This window comes from Xiphophorus hellerii, chromosome 5 (assembly GCF_003331165.1).
Source record: "Xiphophorus hellerii strain 12219 chromosome 5, Xiphophorus_hellerii-4.1, whole genome shotgun sequence".
NCBI lineage: Eukaryota > Metazoa > Chordata > Actinopteri > Cyprinodontiformes > Poeciliidae > Xiphophorus > Xiphophorus hellerii.
This window is the reverse complement of record NC_045676.1, coordinates 17318558-17340560: the sequence shown is the minus strand read 5'-3', so window position 1 is coordinate 17340560 and position 22003 is coordinate 17318558. Positions and strand designations below refer to the sequence as shown.

The 22003-nt window shown below is 37.6% G+C and overlaps 1 protein-coding gene across 8 annotated transcripts; it reads left to right on the top strand.

The window, feature by feature from the left end:
• Window positions 1-1351: 1351 nt before the first annotated feature.
• pecam1b (platelet and endothelial cell adhesion molecule 1b) lies at window positions 1352-20236 on the top strand. 8 transcript variants are annotated; one of them, XM_032563864.1, is made up of 14 exons: window positions 1352-1542; window positions 1645-1662; window positions 4617-4913; window positions 5581-5856; window positions 5932-6204; window positions 6371-6643; window positions 7402-7680; window positions 7970-8245; window positions 10181-10285; window positions 16577-16630; window positions 17512-17601; window positions 18052-18108; window positions 18884-18906; window positions 19955-20236. In XM_032563864.1, exons 1-14 carry the CDS (start codon window positions 1500-1502, stop codon window positions 20057-20059), a joined length of 2169 nt encoding a protein of 722 aa, XP_032419755.1. In that variant the 5' UTR covers window positions 1352-1499; the 3' UTR covers window positions 20060-20236. The 8 variants fall into 8 exon arrangements, 6 of the variants coding, with proteins under 6 accessions (XP_032419755.1, XP_032419756.1, XP_032419759.1 ...); XR_004339407.1 differs by lacking the exons at window positions 18884-18906; window positions 19955-20236 and adding an exon at window positions 10407-10437 and having other exon boundaries at window positions 1354-1542; XM_032563865.1 differs by lacking the exons at window positions 16577-16630; window positions 17512-17601; window positions 18052-18108; window positions 18884-18906; window positions 19955-20236 and adding exons at window positions 10407-10437; window positions 11553-11632; window positions 13094-13650 and having other exon boundaries at window positions 1354-1542.
• The last annotated feature ends 1767 nt before the right edge of the window (window positions 20237-22003 follow it).

Genomic DNA, 22003 nt, shown 5'->3' with positions numbered 1-22003 from the left:
TAAACATTTGAGTGTATTTGGTGCATAGCATATCAAATTGCTATGTGTGTTAGCTGCCTGCTTATCTCCACAATTGCTATTGCTTTGGTAAATTCAGAATATGCGTTTACTACATGCCTTTATTTTGTTCAGTTTCCATGTCAATAAATTACATTAAAATTCAAAGTTTATTTATTTCAAGAATTAGCGACTTTAGAACCATCAAACTGAATTCTGTGCCTCTCCACTCGTCCTCCAGAGTCCTAGACCTTGATTCACATGCAGTGGTATGAAAAATGGCTTGTTCATGTTAACAAGCCTTCAAACACAGGTGAATTAAAACTATTCTGCAAAGAGGAATTGGTCAAAATTACTCAATAGTTACATAAACAGCTCTTGGTGAAGGTTGTTGCCATAAAGGTTTAGAGGGAAGGAACATTTGACAACGCGAGTTTGGTTTAGAGAGTTATTTTATCAAAGTAGTAGACAAAGATGGAAAATAGCTTTTTATATTTACTCAGTTACATTTACTTAACTTTTTGAGGGGAAGAAATATCTTTGAGCAGTTATACTACACCATACTTGTACTTGAGCAATATTACTGTGAAGTATTGCTACTTTTACTCAATTAAAATTTAAGGATACTTGGTGTATCAATGTTAATTTGTATTTATTGAGTCTTTTGTGCCATTTAGAGGCCAGGAAAATACAGTAAACACTATATTGTCACTGGAAGCACTTTACCTGTTTTCTGGGGCGCATGAACCAGAATCTGCACATAACTTTGTATTTTTTTGTCTGAGGACATCATTTTAATATATCTAATCAGATGTTACAAAGTACTGAAGTGATTTCTTGGCTACTTTTTACTTGAAAATGCTTCAACTTAAAAATATGCTGAAGTACTTCTATTCTTACTTGAGTACAGTTTTTGGGTAGCCTGCCCACCTCTGGTGGTAGGGCTGCTGGTTGAGTGAAGATCCTTATCACTTTTTGGACTAAGTGAGATTTCTTGTACGTTTTAGCAACAGATTTGTTAGTACAGCTAGCATTTACCATTTTAACCTGGTGGATCTTCTTATATGAATGAAAAATGGAGCAGGTGGCCCTGTCTGGGTCACAGTTCTACCTGTAAATGTTGGTAAAAGAAATCTGACACATGGATGCATGATGAAAGTTCTGAGCACTGCATGCCCAAGCAGTCCAGCATTATTCTCATCACCATTTCTCACACACACACATACACACTGTATGTGGAACACATTCCACAACAGCAAAGAGTCGGGCGGCGCGAACATCCTGAGGAAACAACACTCGCTTCCTGTCAAATTAAGCCAAGTCGATGGCTGCTTGGGCTGATAACCGCTGCCACTGGGTGAGGTAAAGCACCACCTCTGCTCCCACCCACCAGATCCTGGTCCATCCTCACATTAACGCGCGGCGCCCGTCAGGCAGCTCCAGTGTCTTTCACCTAAATTACAGCCACGACCACCGGGAGCCATCGGCGTTCCTCAGACAGGATGGGCCTCCTGCCGCTGTTCACCTCCACGCTCCTGTTCAGCTGTAAGACTTCTCACCCACTTCTCTCCCTCTCAAACAGGAGATGGTTGATCTGATCTTCACTAACCTGGTGATCTCTTTCTTTTCTCCAATTCTTCCATTCAGGGACAACTTTGAATGCAGGTAAGCATATTCTGAAATAAATCATATTTGGACTAAAGTTGTTGTATAAATAGACGGATATGTCCATGAGGGATTGTTTTATCTTGAGTAAAGAAATATTTTGGTGTTGGTATTGAGCTTGGAGGTAGTAAAATGTTGTGTAAGAGCAGAGATGCTACTGTTTGTTCAGTGGAAACACTCGTGGCGGTTATCAGAGTCACTGGTGTCTGCTGTGGTGGAAAAGTTGAGTTGGGAACTGGTTGGTGAGGATTGTCACACGCCTCTGGAGCTGCTCGGCAGTGGGAGGTGGGAATCTGTTCATATCGGCCACAGATACAGATCTGTAAGGCGGCAGGTTCAGGATGGAAGGAAAGTTTCTATTTTAACTCTGCTCTGTGTGCTCAAGGTTGGATCGGTTCCTTCTGATATTTAGATTTTATTTCATATGCCAGATTTCCTCACTTGTTTTCTTGTAATGCAAATTATATACTTTCAAAAGCAGAGAAACTAAATTCCCACAAGAAAATCAATGTCTTGACTTACTAAATGGTTAAGTTTAAATCACTTATTTTGCAGCAGAGTCACACAAACCTAAGAAGTAAAAAAGTAATATATAAATTAGGGCAAAGTAAATAATAAAATAGAACAATATTTTAAAAAGAAGGACTCCACGGTAGAAAAAAGTCTTAATACCAGAAGAAAAATCTAATAATTTTATACACAGCTCTGGGAAGAATTAAGAGACTACTTAATGATCAGTCTCTCTGATTTTACTTTTCATAGGTTTATGTTTGAGTAACATGAACATTGTTCTTTTATTCCATGAACTACTGACAACATGTCTCTGAAATTCCAAGCAAAAATTTTTTATTTATTTGTAGAAAACCAGGAATGGTCAAAATAAGAAAAAAACATGCAGTGCTTTCAGACCTCGAGCAATTTCAAGAACACAAGTTTATACTCATTTAGAAACAGCAATACTAATGTTTTAACTCAGGAAGAGTTCAGAAATCAATTTCTGAACTCTTCTTGGTGATCAGCAGGTTTTCGATGGGGCTCAGTGCAGTGGCCTCTCGATTTTTTCCAGAGCTGTATAGTTTAAGCTGGTCTGTCATTCAGGTTCTGTTTGGGAAACCCAGAAGCAAATCTGAGTCCTGCACGTGCCTTGTTTCCCATCATCAGCCCTGCCAGCTCCTGCTGAATGATGCTGGGCGTGGGCCAGAATCAGTGCGCTCCAAAATGGTGCTAAGTCCCCTGAGCGACCCGTTTGTTAAACAAAGTGCTTTTCCTGCCTCCTCAAGGTTTGTTTACCACCCCTCTCTGAGTCACAGCAGTAGCCACTCACCTCTTATGAGTGGTCTCATAGTTTGACGTCGGCATGCAGAGGCTTTCTGCCTCAAACTATCCTCATTTCCGAATGCTTTATTTCTTCCCTTGAAGATGAGTCAGGATCGGCTTGTTGCTGATACCAGAATGAAAACGGGTTAAGATTAGGTGCTTATTTTCTCTTTATGTTGCACGTGGAGTTTGATAGCTGCAATCATTCGAGGAAAGATGTAAAGTCAGAACCATTTTTTCTGATTATTGTGAATTTTCTCTGTTCCTGCAGAGTATGTAGTTTATTTAAAGTGGTTGGTTTTCCGGTACAAACACAGTTTTAAGCCTCTTTCCCTTTTCTTGTTGTTTTCTATTCATTCGAAATTCAATGTTGAAGTATACTTGGTGTTATTACTGTATGCTTGATTATCCTCTTTTTTCCATTTCACCCAAAATGTCCTCATCAGCTAAAAATACATTGGATTTCCGGAACCAATGACGCTCTAACCAGGCGTCACCTGGAAACTGCTGGAACACTTTAGTGCTACTGTCGACGCTGAAGTAACATTTAAATTGTCATGGACTGAGGTAGTGCTAGCCATGAACCAAACCATATCAATAAAACTGACACCATCAGACCTGATTGAAATTTGCAGTGGCCCAAATGGACAAGCCAAGTGCCTTCAGAGAAAAAGGTTTCATGGTCAGAAGAGACAAAGATTGAGCTGTTTGTGAATTGATCAAATAAACTCTCACAACAAAGTGATCCAATATCCAGATATCCATATTTATGGCCACAAAGGTCATGTGGTTTCCTGGAAACTGACTTAGAGTAATCTAACCGTTTATTAGTGGCTCCATATGTACCATCATGTCAATAAACTAGAATATTAATGAAAAGTTAATGTCTTTCAGTAACTCAACTGACAAGTTAAATACATCATGTAGGTTATTTATACAGACTGTTTTCAAACTTTCATTTATGTAAAGAATGATGATTCATTGCTTACAATGAATAAAAATGTTTTGCTGACATTTAAGATTAGATTATTAAATCAGAAATGTCTGTCTTATGAAAAATATAAGGAAAACCTGCATAACGATAATCTTCAAAAAGTCTGTCAAACGAGCTTCATCGGAACCCATATTCTAATTTATTGTGATTACTTGAGTTGTTTCAGTTGTTGATGTCGTACTCCACTCTAAAAAAAACACAGTTCTTTTGCTCTTTTGTTTCCATAAAAGCTCATAATCAATGTGATTTGTGCTGATGAAGAAGGTGTATAAACCTCTCAGCAGAAATGTTTTCTGTCTTGCCGTGATGTTGACTCCCAAAAAGAGTTGCTGACCCTCTCCAACTCCCTGTCAGTGATACAAATGTTCCCCTGTCCGTTTCTGACCATTTCCCTGAAATGATCAGCTCATTCATTGGATTAACCCCCTGGGAACCTCGGCAGAAACGGGACGCAATTTAGACAAATCGGCGTAAAACATTAAACATTGCCATGTCTGCGATACACCCCTATGCCTCCTGGAAACCATTTAATTCCTCAAAATCAGTGTTATCAGTGTGAGCTTCCCACTTTTAATTAGACTTCTTAAAAGCTATTATTATTGTCAATTAAATTCTGATCATTATTGCCTATGTCACACCCCAGCTTTAAAAATAACAAAAGTGGACCTGTCCATCGAGCCCAGTGCTGCTGTGTATAGAGACACCAACGTGGCTTTGAGATGCAAGGCCGAGGTTCTCGCCTTCGGGACGGAGGCACTGAATCGTGTGTACACCATATACAAAGGTGACAGTGTAATCTACAACAAGACAACCAGCTCCTCTGAGGATTTGCTCTACCACCTGCCTCAGGCCAGAGTCTCCAACAATGGCAAGTACAAGTGCAAGATAAGCATCATGGGAGAGGAGAAGGCCAGTGAAGCTGCAACACTCACAGTGGAAGGTGAGTCTGTTTTCATCTGAGGATGTTTAACAGATGATCTCTGTAGTTGAGAAACTAAAACATTATGACAATAAATGCATTGGTGAAAAGGGAGAAATCAGTTTTTCTCAGTAATTGAAACTATAATAGTCATATTGACATGAAATATGACTATTATATTATTAGTATTATTGCTCACAATAATAAGATTTGAGCAATACTTTGATGATGAGATTGCTTTTCATTTCCCATGAATTAGGACTAAACCAGTTGATAATAATTAGCTCTGATAAGGAGCAGGACATTTTCCCAAATGCTGAGACACATTTGCTCTTTTCTTGGTTTTCTGTGTGTTTTGCAGCATTTCTCATCATCTGTTCATATACAGATGCTTTATTACTTGTTATTCCACTTCATTCCAACTATCTTTAATCAGGGTATAATTTATTTTGAATTCTTAGCATGTTTGGATTACACAGGATGTTACGGATATGATGTAAATTTCATGTCAGTTGCCCCTTTATAAATATGGTCACTGAGAAAAACATTCAATATTTATTTCCCGCACTGTGCACTGAAGAAAAAGCTATCTGTGGTTTGATTTGAAGTTATTTAACACTTGGAGGAAAGGTTCTGTTTCAGTCTTTGGTTTGCTCACTCATGTTCTTCTATGTTCACCGGTTTCCAGGCATGTCAACGCCCATTCTCCGCTTCAACAAAGCTAATATCACTGAGGGGGAATCAGTAACAGCCACATGTTTAGCACCAGGAGAGACGGGTTCCCTTTTGTTCAGCTTCTATGATAACTCCAAGGAAGTCGAAAATGCCAGGGTGACCTCCAACGAACTCACGTTTGTCCCTAAAGGCGTTGGGAACCACATTATTCACTGCTCCTACTTGGTCTTCATCATGCCAAACTCATTCAAGTCCCAAACAAGCAACACAGTCACTCTTACCGTTGAAGGTACATTAGATTTGTTCATTGGACCATTCTTCCAAGCCTCATCACACCTCATGATTCATGGGTTTTCCTCCACAGAACTTTCCATCGAACCAGTCCTGAAGATTTCCCCTCAGGATAATGTCTACGAAGGTGACACTGTCAACATCACTTGCTCGGTTAGTAATGTTACGAAGGACTACCAAGCTGGAGAGCTCTTGCTGAGTCAGGACACCGAACTACTCAAGAGTGGAAAAACATCTATCCATGTTAGCTGGACTGCACATGCAAGAACCCCAATGCTTACCATTAAATGCCGGCTGTATCTGAGAGATGTAGTAAAAGTCGTCAACAAGACAGTTTCAGTGAGCGGTGAGCAGACACAGAATGAATGATGTTACTGCTTGAAATCCTTTCTGACTTCTTGCTCATTTATCATATTCTGACTGAGATTATTTCACTTCTCTGAGACCCTTCCACATATTACACTGGTTTCAGTGACTGTGTGATAAATTGTTTGTTCTCAATCTATCCACAGAGCTGTTCTCCGTGCCCACTCTCAAGATGTCTGCTCTCGAAGTCTTCCAAGAAGATGAAATTAGTCTAACATGCAGAAGTGAGAAACTGTCTTATGATAGACTTGAAGGAGAATTCCTCATTTACAGTCTTGAACCTTTTGACTACCATATGGTTCAAAAAGGGAATGGAGTATTCGTTGGTAAAGCCAAGACAATTGATTTCAACTATACATGTACAGCTGCTGCAAAGGGCATCAAGAAGAAGAGCAATGTGCTGACAATTCATCCTAAAGGTGAGCACACCTCTGATGAAAACAACAGCAGCTTCACATTTATTTGTTGATGTTACATACCATATTTGGTCTTCATCTATATTCTTTATAAATAATCATGTGGTGGAAGCTGTGGTGTTTGGGTTTGTTCATTTTTAGGTTCAGCTTGCGATTATTTTATGATGTGATGAGTGCTGGGTCATTCTTAATTAAAACCTAAGAATTGAAACAGAATATAATAGCAATATATGATTCAAATATACTGTTTCTGTGATAAATCACTTTACATGAACTGGTTGCATAAATTTATATCAACCTTTACCATGTCAATATTTCATCTCCATTCATGTTTATTTGCAGCTTCTTCAAATACCTTGAGTTTGAAAGCTTTGCTAATGTCATTTCTTGACTTTTCTGAATAGATTTACTCATTAACCTCGGTTAAAAACTACATTGGTTGTTGTTTCTGCTACTTTTGATGCACCTTTGGTGTTAGTGCGCGGTGTTTAATATTTCCTCACAGGTCTGTGCAATATTTAGAAATCATGTGAAATACAAAATTAGTAAAGGTTGATATAATTATGTTGCTAATATAATTACTAATAATTTCAACTATTGTAAAGTGATCTTTAATGTTTCTGTTCTGCATAAAGAGAGCCATCAGTTACATTTTGCTTCTTCCTTGTATTTGTGTTTTCTAAACTAAACGTTTTGAATTGTTTTTCTGTCGCTGATACATTTTGCTCCCCTTTTTATTTTCCTACCTCTCTCCTTTTCAGTTCCTGTCTCGACTCCAAAGATCTGGGTCTCTGGCAGTGCAATCCTCGGGAGGAAAGTTGAAATCTTCTGTCTGTCAGACACAGGCACCCCACCCATTACATACACCCTGTTGAAGGCTAACAAACAAAACCAAATTGCCATTGTTCATGAGTTCAATAAAGCTGCTAACTTTACAATCGTCATCAATGAACCTGGAAGACTAAACCACTACCTTTGCACAGCAAGTAATGGGGACAGAGCGCCTGAGCTAAGTGATAAACTCCAAACAGCTGTCATTGGTAAATATCGAAATCTGAATTAAAGAATAACACATTTATTTGGTTAATATTGTTTTGTATGAAAACCAGCCTACTTTGAAGAATATTCTCAAGGATAGAAGTGCTTCAGTTCTCATCAGATCAATAGGTTTTTGCCCCACATCACTGGCTTGTGTTTCCTGGTGTAATCTGTGATTTTTTTCCCCTGATGGCAGAAAATGTGTTTTTAACATTTTTGACAACTTTGTGTGTTTCCAATAAATGACATCGACATCCTGATTATAACACAACACATATATTTGTTTTCTAGAGCCAATGACTGAAGCATATCTGATGGTCGTTCCTGACGTCGATGACATTTCCGAAGGACATACGGTCATCCTCATTTGTTCCTTCTTGGGCACACCACCTGTAACAGTAAGGTGGCTCCGGGACAGTGATGGTCTAAATCCACTGAAGACCACAACCACAAATATTAACACCACAAACTACGAATTCGTTGTGAATAAGGAACACACCGACAATTACTACTGCCAGGCTGAGAACCGAGCCAACTCTGTTGAAAGTAATAAAATCAACTTAGTAGGTGAGTCTGATTTCTGTAAACCACCTTGGCTTTCCTCATTCTATCCTCTAAATGCTATAAAAGAAAACTAGGCGCTCAATTAGATATTTGGTCTGATCTGTTAGTATGTTCTACCTTTTAATGAGCACAAAAATTGTTCTATGTTTTTTTATTATTATAGAAATGTAATCATCATCCAGTGTTTATGTTAGGCCTGTCACAATAAGCAGTAAATTAATTAGTCACATGTAAAATAAAAAAGAAAAGCTCAATAATTTCTATTTCCATTATTTATCTTCTTTCTCTTTTCTTGCTCTCTTTTCATTTTGGTGCATTGGTTTCAACTAGCCCATTTCTGAAGGATTATTTTGTTTACAGAGACTTCATAATTCATTTTATTTGTTGTTTAGTTTATTTATTTTATATATTTAAAATGTCTTCCAGTTTCAGTGTTAAATGTTGGTTAGAATTTAAAGTTTATTGATCTCTTAATGTGTTGTTGCATTATGATTCCTTTACCTGAAAATGGTCTCAAAGTGACAATGTTATCGTTTATTGCAATAACTTCTGGGACAAATTATCGTCCAGCAAAATTTGTAATCGTGACAAGCCTAGTTCATGTGTCTCTCTGAGTTTTCAAAAAATCGCTTAAATTTTGATATTTCAGGATAAGTCTAATAAATCAATGCATTCTCTAGAATCTGATAGCAGCAATTCTCCGTCAGCATTTTCTAGAACAGAACTGGGAGTTGTCCAGACTTTGAAATAGCAAAGCAGACCCAGAACATAGCACTGCCAGCATGTTTCACTGTGTGTATGATGTTGTTTTTCAGAAATGCTGCATTCGTTTTATACTAGATGTAACATAAAACATATTTGCCCAAATGTTCCCCATTTTTCTCATAACTCCACGGAATATTTCCCCAGAGGTTTTTGGGATGCTTTTCTGGCAAATGTGAGAAGGGCTTTGTGTTCTTTTTGGTCAGCAGTGTTTTTGGCCTTGAAACTCTCCTGTTGATGACCTTTTTGCACAGTTTGTCTTTCTTCTAGTTGAATTATGAACACTGACCTGAAGTAAGTTTGGCCTGCAGTGCTTCAGATCTATTTTGTGGAGCCCAGGATTAGTAATTGATGCTTTCTTGGAGTAATTTTGGTTGGCGAGTGTTTCATGTTTTCTCCCTTTGTGGATAAATGTTCTCACTGTTGTTCACTTGACTCCCAAAGCCAGAGATGGCTTTCATTTCCAGACTGATAAAAGTCAGTGGCTGATGTGTTACTTTATGTTTTTAGCCTTTGTCATATTAAGTCAGGACCCATTTCGGTGAGTTCTTGATTTTATTTCAGAATGAAATTTTTACAAATCTATTTTGCAAATCTACCAGTCCATAAAACATTTACGTTCCTCTTCAATCTCACAAACTGAAGCGCAGTTGCTTTGTGAAAGATCTGGTGGTGAATCACACCACCGGGGGCGGAGCGGAGTAGAAATAAAAAATTAAAATAAAACAAAAAAAAATTATCTTTCTACAGAGCTTGCTGAAATAAAAATTATCAATAGTTTTTCAAGTCTTTTCTTTCTGATACTTTTTGTTTTTCCTCTCCTTAAAACTCTTATTTTTGCTGCAATGCTCTTCAAGTAACATTTAGCTCTCTCCTGACTGACACCTCCGTCTATTTCTGTCATTTGTCAATTTTGGAAACTTTAACTCATGTCATTTGCGCTTTATATATCTATTTGTTTCTATCCACCAAAATCCGCTGATAAACATGTAGATAAACTTTTGGTCTGTATTGTATGTAAATTTAATAAAAGGATCACAAACTTCCTAGCCTGTCGGTAGTAATTTTTTTCTCTAAAACTAGCAAAAACATAATAATTATTTAATTTTTTATTTTTCTTAATAGCCTTATTTATTATCTCATGTTTCTTTTTGTACTTTGTGTCTCTCTTTGCAGTCGGCATGGCAATGTGGAAGAAATTACTGATTCCTGGGACCATAATACTGGTGGTTTCCTCACTCGTGATGGTGGGCTTTATTCTGTTCACAAGATCCAGGAGAGGTAGAGACATCTACAGTCCTCCAGAAACTCAGGCCTCTTACATCTTTAAATAAAAACCAGCCTCCCTCCTCCTGCTGCCTCCCCCGCCCCATCTCTTCTGACTTATCGTTTTTTATTGTAGGAAAAAGAGAAAGAGCTGCTGAATTGTCAGTGTGAGTTGGCTTTGACTTTTCGCTTCTCCTGAATGTGCTGGATGTTTTAGGAACTGGTGAAGGGTGTTCAGACTTATCAGGTGGTTCAGACGATGCGGCAGAGTTTGGATGCAGCAGATTATAGGAAGTATTTGGTGTGTTTTGCATGTTTGTAGACAGAAACATAATTTTTCTTTCAACATTATATTCCTTGTTCCGGTAGTGCATATTTATATGGAGCCAAAAGGGTCACGTGGATTTAAGATTCAATAAATACAATCCTAGTGAAATAAATAATTGTTTCACTTATATTTACTATTGTTGTCATGCAGGGTATTATACATTATTTATTATTTATTTACCTTTTAAATATAGCCACTTTTGTTAACGGCCGAAAGATGAATTGTTTCATGATAAACCACAGAACAGAAACCGTGAAATAATTAGATAAATAATCACTTAGATTTGCATAGAACCAACATTTTCAAGAATTGCATCTTGTTAATTCTGTTGTAATAATAATAATAATAATAATAATAATAATATATAAAATATTTAGAAGCAGCTGCTTCTTGTCTTTGTTCAAGATGTCTATCTTAAAATCTCAAATGAGTTTTATGGGTTTTGGGATGTATTTACTGAATGATGAGACTTTTGCTTTAATTAGTAAACATTGGGGTTTTTTTCATTTTATTATTATACATGAATTAAAGCTATCAGACCATTGCTGAATAAATATTAACCAAAGAAAACAACGTTCTACAGTTGTTCTGTGGTTGACTACCTCACTGAATCAGTTTGCATATCGTGAACACGGTATGCTGATTTTTGTTTTTACTTGAGTCAGTTCCTGTTTCAAGTACTTTCTTGTCAAGTTGTTTCTTATTTGTCACAGTTATGTTTTTCTTATTGGAACCTTTTTCTGGAGTCAATTTAGAGTAAAGGTAGATTTATACTGATGCATTTTTGTTCCAAGACTTATGGATAAGAGAGAAATATGGGCGGAAACCACAATTACGCGATTACAATGTCTACAACATGCAAAACACCTTGTCTAGTTTCTTTACCATTTATCTGAAGTGTTTTTCTTGACGTCACGTTTGCCTGCAGCTGACTTTATTTTCACCATTTCTCAGAAAGCCTGCGAGCCCTAAATCAGATGACTCTTTAACAGTGACTCTAACCCACGACACAGAGGTTTATAATGCAGCCACAGGTAGCTTGGTTTTTACCGTCCTCCTGTGTGTCATTTACAGGCCCCGTCAGTATTTATTGCCTAACAGCCATTATCCCACCCTAAACACTCATCAGACTGTGTTGTAACATCTTGACTCACAGCAATAATCCAGGTTCTGGTCTGCATGCAGAGGTCAGATCAGGGTGACCTTGTTGTTGCCTGTGCTTCCTTTGAGTGGCAGATTTCTTGTGTTTTGTGCATGCTCAGCATGTTTATCATTGAGGACAAAATTATTACTAACCCCCTATGTGATTTAATGTTTCACAAAATGTTCCTAGCTGCTTTCAACAGAGCAAGGATCAGTTTTCTTTGGATAGCATTATTATTTATTTGTATTTGCATACAGCAACCAAGTCATTTTAGGGAAAATGCAGGGATCAACATTATTAGCCTTCTAAAAACTGACCTTTTTATTAAGGCAGCTTTAATGCACGCTAGTGGTTTGAACCAAGTTTTATCCTCTTACCTTTAACCCTTCATTAAGGATTTCAGCTCTCATTTAGGAATGCATCATATCAAAAACAAAAAAAAAATCTATTTAAATTGGATTCAGATTCAGAGATGAACATACTGGCTGCTGGTTGCTGAACGAGCCGCGGCATTGAGCAAATGCAGAAGGACAAACAAAGCTACTAAAAGAGTTCTTGACCACAGAAAAGTTGCCAAGTCAAAAACTAGACTGAATTTAAATCCCTTTGACCTTAAAGACATAGCTTATATTTGTAGAAAGGAAGGAGTGACCTTTAACCTACAGAATACTCTCCCCAAGGTGAAACATGTTAGAGGGAGTATCATGCTGTGGCGAAGCTTTAGCACAGCTGCACTTTGAAATCTCTTCTTGCTTGAAGGAAGTCAGAAGAAAGAACCATAGGTGAAGATTTTGAAAAGAACAAAAAACCCTGAAGTAGTCAGCAGTAAAACATACATCGCTCCTGGTGAAGAGCTGCATTCACCAAACACTTCTGACTGATCTGCAGCCAGCGTAGAAAATCTGTGGAGTTAACTGAAGCCAAGGCTCTGTTCCAGATCAGAGAGGAGAATGAGATCTAATTCCTCAGGGAACTTGTCAGATCGTTGAAAACTACAACAAATTACTTCTGGTTTTTTATCCAATAACAAATAAATACAGATAACTAACTGGAACAGGGGAATAATATTTTTGGCCCATGTGTTTTTTCAGTATAATGTAAACATCCAAAATAAAAAATCAGATGTTAGAAAAAGCGGGGGTGTCTAATAAATTCTGTCCTTAAATGTGTGATAAATTGCCTTGTCCTCGTTTTTTTTTTTTTCTTCCTTTGCATGTCATGTATGCTTGAGCATGAGTCACAGCAGCAGGAGCAATGAGACACAGTTTGTTTTCAGTGTATCCACAAGGGAAGGTACTTTTCTCTCATTTTCTGCAACCTGCTTAGAGCAGCCATTATCCTCTTGTTCCAGACGCAGCGTCGTTCTGTGATGACAAGGAGGGGAGAGTGACCAATGGGACGCGAGGTAGTGTTGCATCGCTTCCTGCAGACATCAGCAACAGGAGCAGCTACAGTATCCCAGCAACAGTGTAGAGGCAGAATGCTCTTTCTTTAAAGAAAATCAAACTCTGAAAGACTTAAGAGACAAATACAGGAGACAGAAATACTTTCCTGATATTTATGACATTTTGGAGGAAGTGGACAATATTTTTTCCCTGCAAAATGGCGGGCCCTGTTTTGGTTTTTTTTTTTTTTTTTTAAGAAAAAGAAATAAACTAGGGCCCACTGCTCCCTCTCCTCTCCTCTTTCAGTCATTGTCCTAACAATCATTTTTTGGCCTTTGTGTCGTTTTTCTGTGTGACTTGCTGCCCATTTTTTATTTCATCTGTTCAACTAATCTACATGAAGTAAACCTGATAACACTGATCTGTATATATTATTACAGGAAATGTGTGTATATAATTTTGGTTGATTACTGGACTGATGATGGAGAGCAGTTCTGTAGAATAAAGGTGTTTATTTTATTTAGAGGTGTGTCTCAACCATTCATTCATTTCTCCTGCTTTTGAACGACACCTGAATTATTGAAATATATTATTAAACACTTGCAGTCAGAAGTTTACATACACTAATCATGGACATAATTGTAATTTAGGTTCTGGGGCTACTGTTGATGCAAATGAGTCATACAGGGTGGAGTAATCATAAAATATAAAATTGGAAGTTTTTTCTGTACATTACAGAAACAGGCTGGGATATGTGTTACATAAAAACCAAACAACATTCATTTAGATGTCCCTTATGGAGCTCCACATGATTTTGTTTTGTTAACCTTCCAGTTCCTGGTTTAATTATCTTGACCACTATCCTTGACGTTGACAGGTTTATGGAATTTGTTGGTTTTCAGGGTGGATATGATCACATTTTAACAGAGATTTTGTAATTTCTTCAGGATTGCCATTCAGTAGATTTCATGTAAATCTTCCAAGAATATTTTTGATTAGGTGATTTGGCTCATTGACCAGTTGGACAACCTGAGTGAGTCTAAATTTCAACCTGGCCTACAGAGTGATATCAAGAGAGCAGACTTGACTTCTACACCTTTGTAGCTAATCACATGGACAAGCCAGAGCGCTTCCAGAAAAATTTTTTTTTTTTTAATTGGACAAGAAAAATGATGCTGTTTGGTTACAATGAGAAGAATTTTGTTTGGGGCAGTCAAAGTAAAGTTTTCAAACCAAACAACTCTGTGCCTGATGTCAAGCGTGGCAGTGGTTGTGTCATGATTTGGGTTTGTTTTTCTGGCAGTGGTACAGGTGCTTTAACAAACTGGGTAGAATAACGAAGAGAAAAGTTGATCGCTTCAACTTTACCTCACATCGTCAGCTTGATGGATGAAAGCAGGACCATTTTGGGTGATCAAACAGGACAATTATCTCGAGCATATATCAAAGTGCTGTTGGGATATATAAAACAGGCTCACATTTAGCTTGTAAAATGCTCTCAGCCTCAGCTTAATTAAAAAACATGAGCAGCATTAATATTTTGATTGAGGGTGTTTCCACCGTGAATTCAAAAGTATGCACCTAATTGTTGTTCTGTCATAAAATAATTAAATCTGTTAGGCGACCCTGAACAAACACTTGTTCAAATGCATCATTGGAAACCTGCAATTATGACATTCATGCCAATGATGTGTTTATATAAACCTCTGACTGAACTGTGACATATCTCACATTTGACCTTGCAGGCTTGGTTATGTCAAAGTCCTGAGGCAAGAACAACTGCATACCATGAAGTCAGTTTGTTTCCTGAAAGCTAAATGCTCTGCAGAGACTTCCTTGAAATGGTGGAACAATGGAGTCTCTGATTTGCTTCCTATGCTGGCATGAAGAACTCTGCTGTGCTGATCACACTGGTGGTATTTTGGCGGGTTGGGCTTGTTTTGTTCCAGGCCAGGCGAGTTTGAATGCACTCAGCAGGGACAGGAAATTATTCACATAAGCCTCGATTGAGCCGCGTGTGAGATTACATTACCAACTGGGGAAGTTGTTTTTGCCAGAATCTGCGGCGCAGTCGCTCTTAAATTAACCGACTATTGTGAACAACTCAGCTGAGGATTTCTCTGTTCACAAATTAAGGATGTGAAACCTGCGTTTTTTTTGTTACAGTAACTGAGAGGTCATAGTGACATGGAGTGCCACAGAACGTTTTTCCTTGCTTTTAGTAAAGAACATAATAAACGCCAGATTAAGAATACATTTAAAAGACACATCTCATAGCATGGAAAAAATGTTAGTGTGTTTATGGGAATTTGTGAAAATTATTTCAGGAGTGCATTTGTGAACCATTTGTCAAATCATATTGTCCAGTTGAATTTATCTCAGTTTATAGATTTTGCTTTGTGCTCTAGTTGATGCTCATATTGGAACTTGAACCTGCAGTATGTAAGTTTTATAAAAATATATTTTTTTACATAATTGCTGAAAGATTATCAGATTATCTGAGAAAAAGAAAATATCTGCCTTCTCCTAGTGCTAACTGGAAACAACCAATCAGAGCCAGGAGGAGGGTCTTAGTGCTGTCCATCATGCATGCGCTGCTCACCTAACACCTTCCCTCTCCCCTTGCATTTTGCTACACTGCAGCTTCTTCCTGATAGCAGAGGCTTCCTTGAATGATCAGGCTCATTAGCATGACTACAGATGATGAAGGATTCCTGGAACGATTAGTAGTTGACAGTCACCAGACAGAAAATGGACGGAGGGGGGAAGACTTTCAACAGAGTTCTCAGGGTTGGGAATCCAACCCTGGAGGGCTGCATTGAATCCAACATGAGAAAATATTAAGCAGTGATTAACCTGACTTGATTAAACCTCATGCTGAAACCTGTAGATTAAAAAAAGATGACATCCCAAAATTTGTCACCTCATGCTGACCCCATCATCTTTCATTAGCACCATGTAGAAGGAAAAAAAACCTAAAGAGTTTGTCTTTTCAACTCACAATTAATTTATACTAGGTCTCATTTTACCCACAAGGTCCAACTCTGCATTACAAGTTAATATCAAGAATATCCAGGTTAAGTTATCCTAGCTTGGCAGCTAGCAGCCTCTCGGCTCCTCACAATCTCTATAAATGAAGGATGGAATGGATGGAAGCTCCAAAGAATCTCCATGGGGAGTGCAGAGTGCAGCTCAGGCTGAGTAGGCGCCAGAGGAGCCAAGGGAACTTTGCGGTGCTGATGTGTACCGTTCCGAACTGAGACCATCTGCTTTCATTATTTGTGTTTGAAAGATTGAACAATTTGTTTAATGGATTTTCTTTTCTGTTTTTTTTATTGCATGCTGGGAAAGTTTCCAGAAATTGCTTCTGATATAATTTTTCCCCTTGCAATTTAAATTGTAAATTATAGTTTTGTCTGAACTTAATCTGTTTGCTCTGTGTTTAACAGTGAGAGTGGACAGAACTCCAGAGAGCGTATGGAGCAGCAGGAAACCTGAAGCAGGTGAGACAAAACTCCATAGCACCATTACCATCGTGGTTTGTTTTTTTTCTGTTGCCTATACATTTCTTTCAAATCATTTGTTAAAAGAACTAAGGAATTTTAAATTTAGTCATTAGTCATCAGCCTTACAAAAGACAGATCTATTTTCATTTGAAAGAGAATTGTAGACGTGATTAGCAATTGTTATTTAGAGACAATTATTAAACATTAGTGGTTGTTTGATGCCTCTACTTGTGTTTTTTATTCCATCTGTTCTCTATTTCTTTCTTCCTCTATTTCTTTCTTGTCTAGTTTAGGTATGAAAATAACAGAAAGCATCCTTCAATAAGGACATTAGTTACTAACTGCATCAGCTACATTTACAGTTGAATAAATTGAGAAGTCAAGACAAAAGCTTTTTACACATTTTGAGTGAAAACTGATATAAATTCTCAGATTGACAAATAGATACTTGTTGTTTTCATATCTGGGATAGTTTCAATTGTTGCCTTTCTTGTTTTTACTTTACTTAAAGACCATATTTTGAACTGGTTTTCTCTTGACTCATTTTTTTCTGCCTAATTGTCTTCAGGAAGTAGTTCATCCCTGGAGAAACTGCTTTATTTGTTTTGTTAACGTCTCTTGTGATCTTATGTGGCTGATAAGGCCTTTTATCCTGGTACTGGCTGAGATTTGTTTTTGAAATTTTGGAAATGCGTCCACAGAAAAGGTTTCTGTGGCCTTTTAGAGTCATTGTCTTTGGGGTGTTAAAGTGGCAGAAATTTCAATTGCTCAGCTTGACAAATAGATAGTGGTCTATCTACTTGTGTGAATGTGGGTTGCTAGGGAATGAAGAGATTTTGAAATGTGTTATTGCGTTGACGTGAATTTTTCTCATGCAGAAATTGATGATGATAGCAGCACGTTGTCCAACGAGCCAGAAGTGGAGTACACGGAGGTGGTGCATCCGCGCTCATCAGATCCTACTAAAAGTAATACACAAAAACCTCAACTCTACTCTGCATGAAGCCTCAGCTCGTCTGTCTTTTGTTACTCAGAGCTTCTCCATTTCCTGGACAAATCTGTAGAACTGCCCCACATTCCTTAGATGCTGATAAGACATGGCAAGACTTCCTGGGAGGGGCCTAATTACACTTAATTAATACACCTCAGTGCTGACATGGATAGCTGATGGGATTTCCAGCACTGTGGTAGTAGTTGTAAACAGGAAGGGTTGAGCTAATTGCAAACAAGGTTTTGAAGTTCGTTCCTTCACTGTCATGGTCTTGTGCTCTGGATCCCATCGGGGTGAAGATGGTCGTTACACTGGCAACTCCCTCCTATTTTTAGGACGTTGTTTATGATATTTCAAACAGACAGTATCTACTCAAGTTTTTCCTTTGATGCTTAGACTGCCTGTTTTTTGTCTCTTCCATGAACAGACCCTCTTAGAAAAGGCACAGACACCGTTTACAGCGAGCTCCAAAACTCTCCACATGGTGAGTTCACCCCCACTAACTGTGTTAAATTATTCTGGTTTGAATTTTGAGTGACTTTTGTTCATCCGCCTCTGTGTTTTCTTTTTTTATTTGGATAGTTTTTATCTGGCAAGGTTTACAGAAAATCTATAATAAATTGAAACTTCTTCTTTTTTTTAATTCACTGTAGTTGTTCCTTGCCTTCTCTTTCCAATCTGAGAAAAAACTGTTCAAATGCATAATTAGACCCCCAAATGTCATTTGATAATCAAACCTGTAAACTTCTGATAAGCGCTGTAACTCTTTGCAGCCATATGAACCTTGTTATTGCATCCCCTTAAAGCTTGATTTCTGGCTCTAAAATGGGAAAAGAATATACAATAACAATATTTATGGCTTCACCACTTGAGCCTCTTTAGATCTTACTTAACAAGGCGTGGAGTCAGCGAGGTGAATTTGCACTGCAGCACACAGGAGCAGTTTCATCCTGTTACTGCAGTCAGGAACTTCCTGTTATTATACAAGCAGACAGAAGCTGGACATGTCTATCATGTAGTCCATCAGAGACCTAATGTTTCCTGTACAAAGGAACCGTGAGTGTTTTATGCAAGTGTGTATCAGACATAATGTAAATACAGAGTCAGATTAGAGATATTAGCCTGGGTTTTTGGGGCAGAGGCCCCTGCAGAGGGGTTTCTAACGAATCACTGCTAAAAATGACTAATGAGCTGCACTGAGGTCAGGCAGTGAGTGAGCAGGACTTTATATGTTTAACGGGTGATGCTTTTTCCTGCAGGTGCTGCTGACCATCATGACTACGTGAGTAACTGGGTGTTCTTCCTTAACAACGTAACATCTGAGTCATTGGATGACATCTACAAGTTTTGCCCTAAAAGGCAGAATTACATGCTAAAAAGTTTTTCGCCAATTTTGTTTTGTTCTGTACAGAAAAATGCAAACAAGTCTCGATCCATCCTAAAATGTATAAAAATATTTATGTTTAGTCATTTAAGAAGATATTGTTTCTCAGGTTTCCAGAAGGGAAACATGTAACGGAAAAAACAGCAAACACCCACCGTAACGTATAAAGAAGTTGATTTTTCAAAATCAATTTTTCCACATTTAGCTAAATTAAACAATAAACTAATAATATACTTAAGTAAAATATTTAGTTAAATAATTAACTAAATGAAATGTGTAACTCAACATTTATTCCAATAGTTAGTTAGATTACATTTTTAGCTACATTTATCAAGATTTTACATAGAAATTCAAGATTAAGATAGATCATTTTAGGACATTGTTTTAAATATTTTGCGCCTTCAAGGACTATTATGCCAAACCCTTGAAGGATGGATTTCTCAGTTGTTTGCTGCATATGAACTGCATATCCTTCCTAAAACCTTCCTTTTCAGTTTTTGTATTCAGCCCCCTCCTGGTTGCTTTGACTCTCTGCAGCCATAAAGGGAAACTGTTGTCAAAGTTTCCAGAGATGAACAAAGGCATTTGGGGCCGAGGCTTCCTTTCCTATCAGTTGTTCAGATCAGCATTTCTGCTCCAGTCAAATTAGTGCCAAGCCCATCTCAACCAACATACAGCCTCACTGTGTGCATTAATCACTGCTGCTGGTGACCCTCCTGCCTGCCCCTACATGGCATTGAAGGCAGCAAAATGGAGGAAGTGGAAATAATAAACAGTGTATGTGTATTCTTCTTTAAAGATGCTGTTTGGTCTGATTGTTTAAGATTTTATGCTTGTGTTTTATTCACCAGTAAAAAGTAACAGATTTAATCCTTGTTTATAGCTTATTTTGGTTATGATCTTGTTTTAAATTTGAGTTTGCTGACTTTATGTTACGTGTCCGCAGGGTTCAGTAAAGTATGTTGATCTGAATGGAGACCAACAACCTGGGATCACGCAGCACAGTCCTAAAGATATCAGCTACTCAGATCTGCCGATGCCTGTGGATTAAAGATGAGTGCTGTCTTCACTCACTTCATGGGCTGTAATATTTTCTTTCTCCCTTACACTTCGTGTCCACGCTTTACTGTTTCTTTAAAATACTTCACCACTTATTTTCAGTCATATTACTGCTGACTGCTGAATTGCTGTAAATATTTTTCACTTTAATAAAAGCCTTTTAAACCAACACATTATGTCTTCATGTGTGATTTAACAACAAGAGACAGTGATCTGATAAAAAGCTTTAAAAATAAATGACCATGGAAAAGATCCTTCTGCTGTTTCTTTACATACTTATATGCTTCAGGTTATCAAGTACTGTACATTTTAATATCAGACAAAGATATAAAAATACAAATATGTGTTTTAATATTATTGTTTCATTTACAAAAATATTTTAAAAAAACAAAGATGTCAAAACCAACTTGGCCTTTGAAAATACAACTGGCCTGTCATTTCAAATAGTGATTAATTATGATTAAGCACATTGTTTTGATGAGATTCACTAGCTACACCCGCCACATGCATAAAGTTGGCCAAAAGATCTGAAAGGAAACACATAATGCTTTTATCTAAACAACTTCGAGAAGAGATGAGAACATTGAATCCCTCTGGGTTTCAACGTCATTTCTAAGGCTTTACCAAACCACGCTCCCATTGTCCACAAATGGAGAAAACATGAAAAATTTGTGCAACTTCTTGGGAGTAGCTAGCCCACTGACATTACTCAGAGCACACCAGTGATTCATCCAGGTGGTCAGAGAATGTCGAGCATCTAAAATACTGCAGGCTTCACTTCCTTCATGAGTCAACAATAACAAAGAAACTGCATTAAAACACTACTGACCAAAAAACAACATAAAGGTCAATCTTATTTGCTAAAAAAAATAACTTGACAATTCCCAAGACTTTTGGATAATCTTTTATGTTTCATGTTTGGTTTCCATTTGGTAAAACTTGTTTGATAATCTGTAAAATGGAAGAATGACAACAAATAATAAAATACAAAAACCTGTAAAGGGGAGAACTTTTTTTCTTAGCATTGTATGGACTCTTCGTAAATATTTTTGTACTAATGGCCTTTACTGAGCAGTTTAAAAAGCAGGAAAGGAAGCAGAGGGAGAAGGGACGATATCCACTGAGTGCTTCTTATTAGTTAATAATCTTAGATTTATTGAAAGGCTTTTGAAAAATATTTACTTCGACAAACCAGCGTTTCTAGTTGTTCACCGGTAGAGGGCGCCATTGTACTAAATCTCGGCCAGCATTTCTCTCTCTGCTTTCACGGTTCGTGTTTTGTCCCTGGTCTGAGTCCATCCTGTGGCAGAACAACACATTACGCTAAAAGGTGTGGAAACTTTTGAGTATGACATCCATGTTTTCATTTTATAAGTTGAAAATTTAGAAGATATCACTAACTTTAATGTGATAACCATTTTTAATATTATGTAGTTGGGTTTTCATATTTATGTACTTCAAGAAAAAATAAAATGTCTAACATGTGTTTTACATTCCTCTATTCTCCTCAGTTATAGACTAAGTGCACTATAATGGAGATTTTTTGCTATTATGCAATTTACTTAGTGTTACTTAGCATTTGCTTTATCGTGTTGCAATTTGTTTTTGTTTTTTTTTTGGGGGGGGGGGGGGGGGGGGGTTTAAACAAATTGACAGTTTGTTGCAACCCACACAGTGTGAGTGCGCTTTGCATTTCATTTAAGCTGTAGTTATTATCTTATGTGTGACGTGTTAGAAAGTTTAGTTTTTTAAACAGCTGTTTTCTTTAAACCATCTCTAATGATCCCACTAAGAGCTCTGGCTGCTTGTCACAAAGACAACGCATTGTTTTGCGAAGCAGCCAAAACGGGAAATAGGCCCCTCAGGGGTTGGAGGCTGTCTGGCAGGTTTGAAAGAGGAATGAGTAACCGAAATTCAGAACCAGAAGTACACCTCA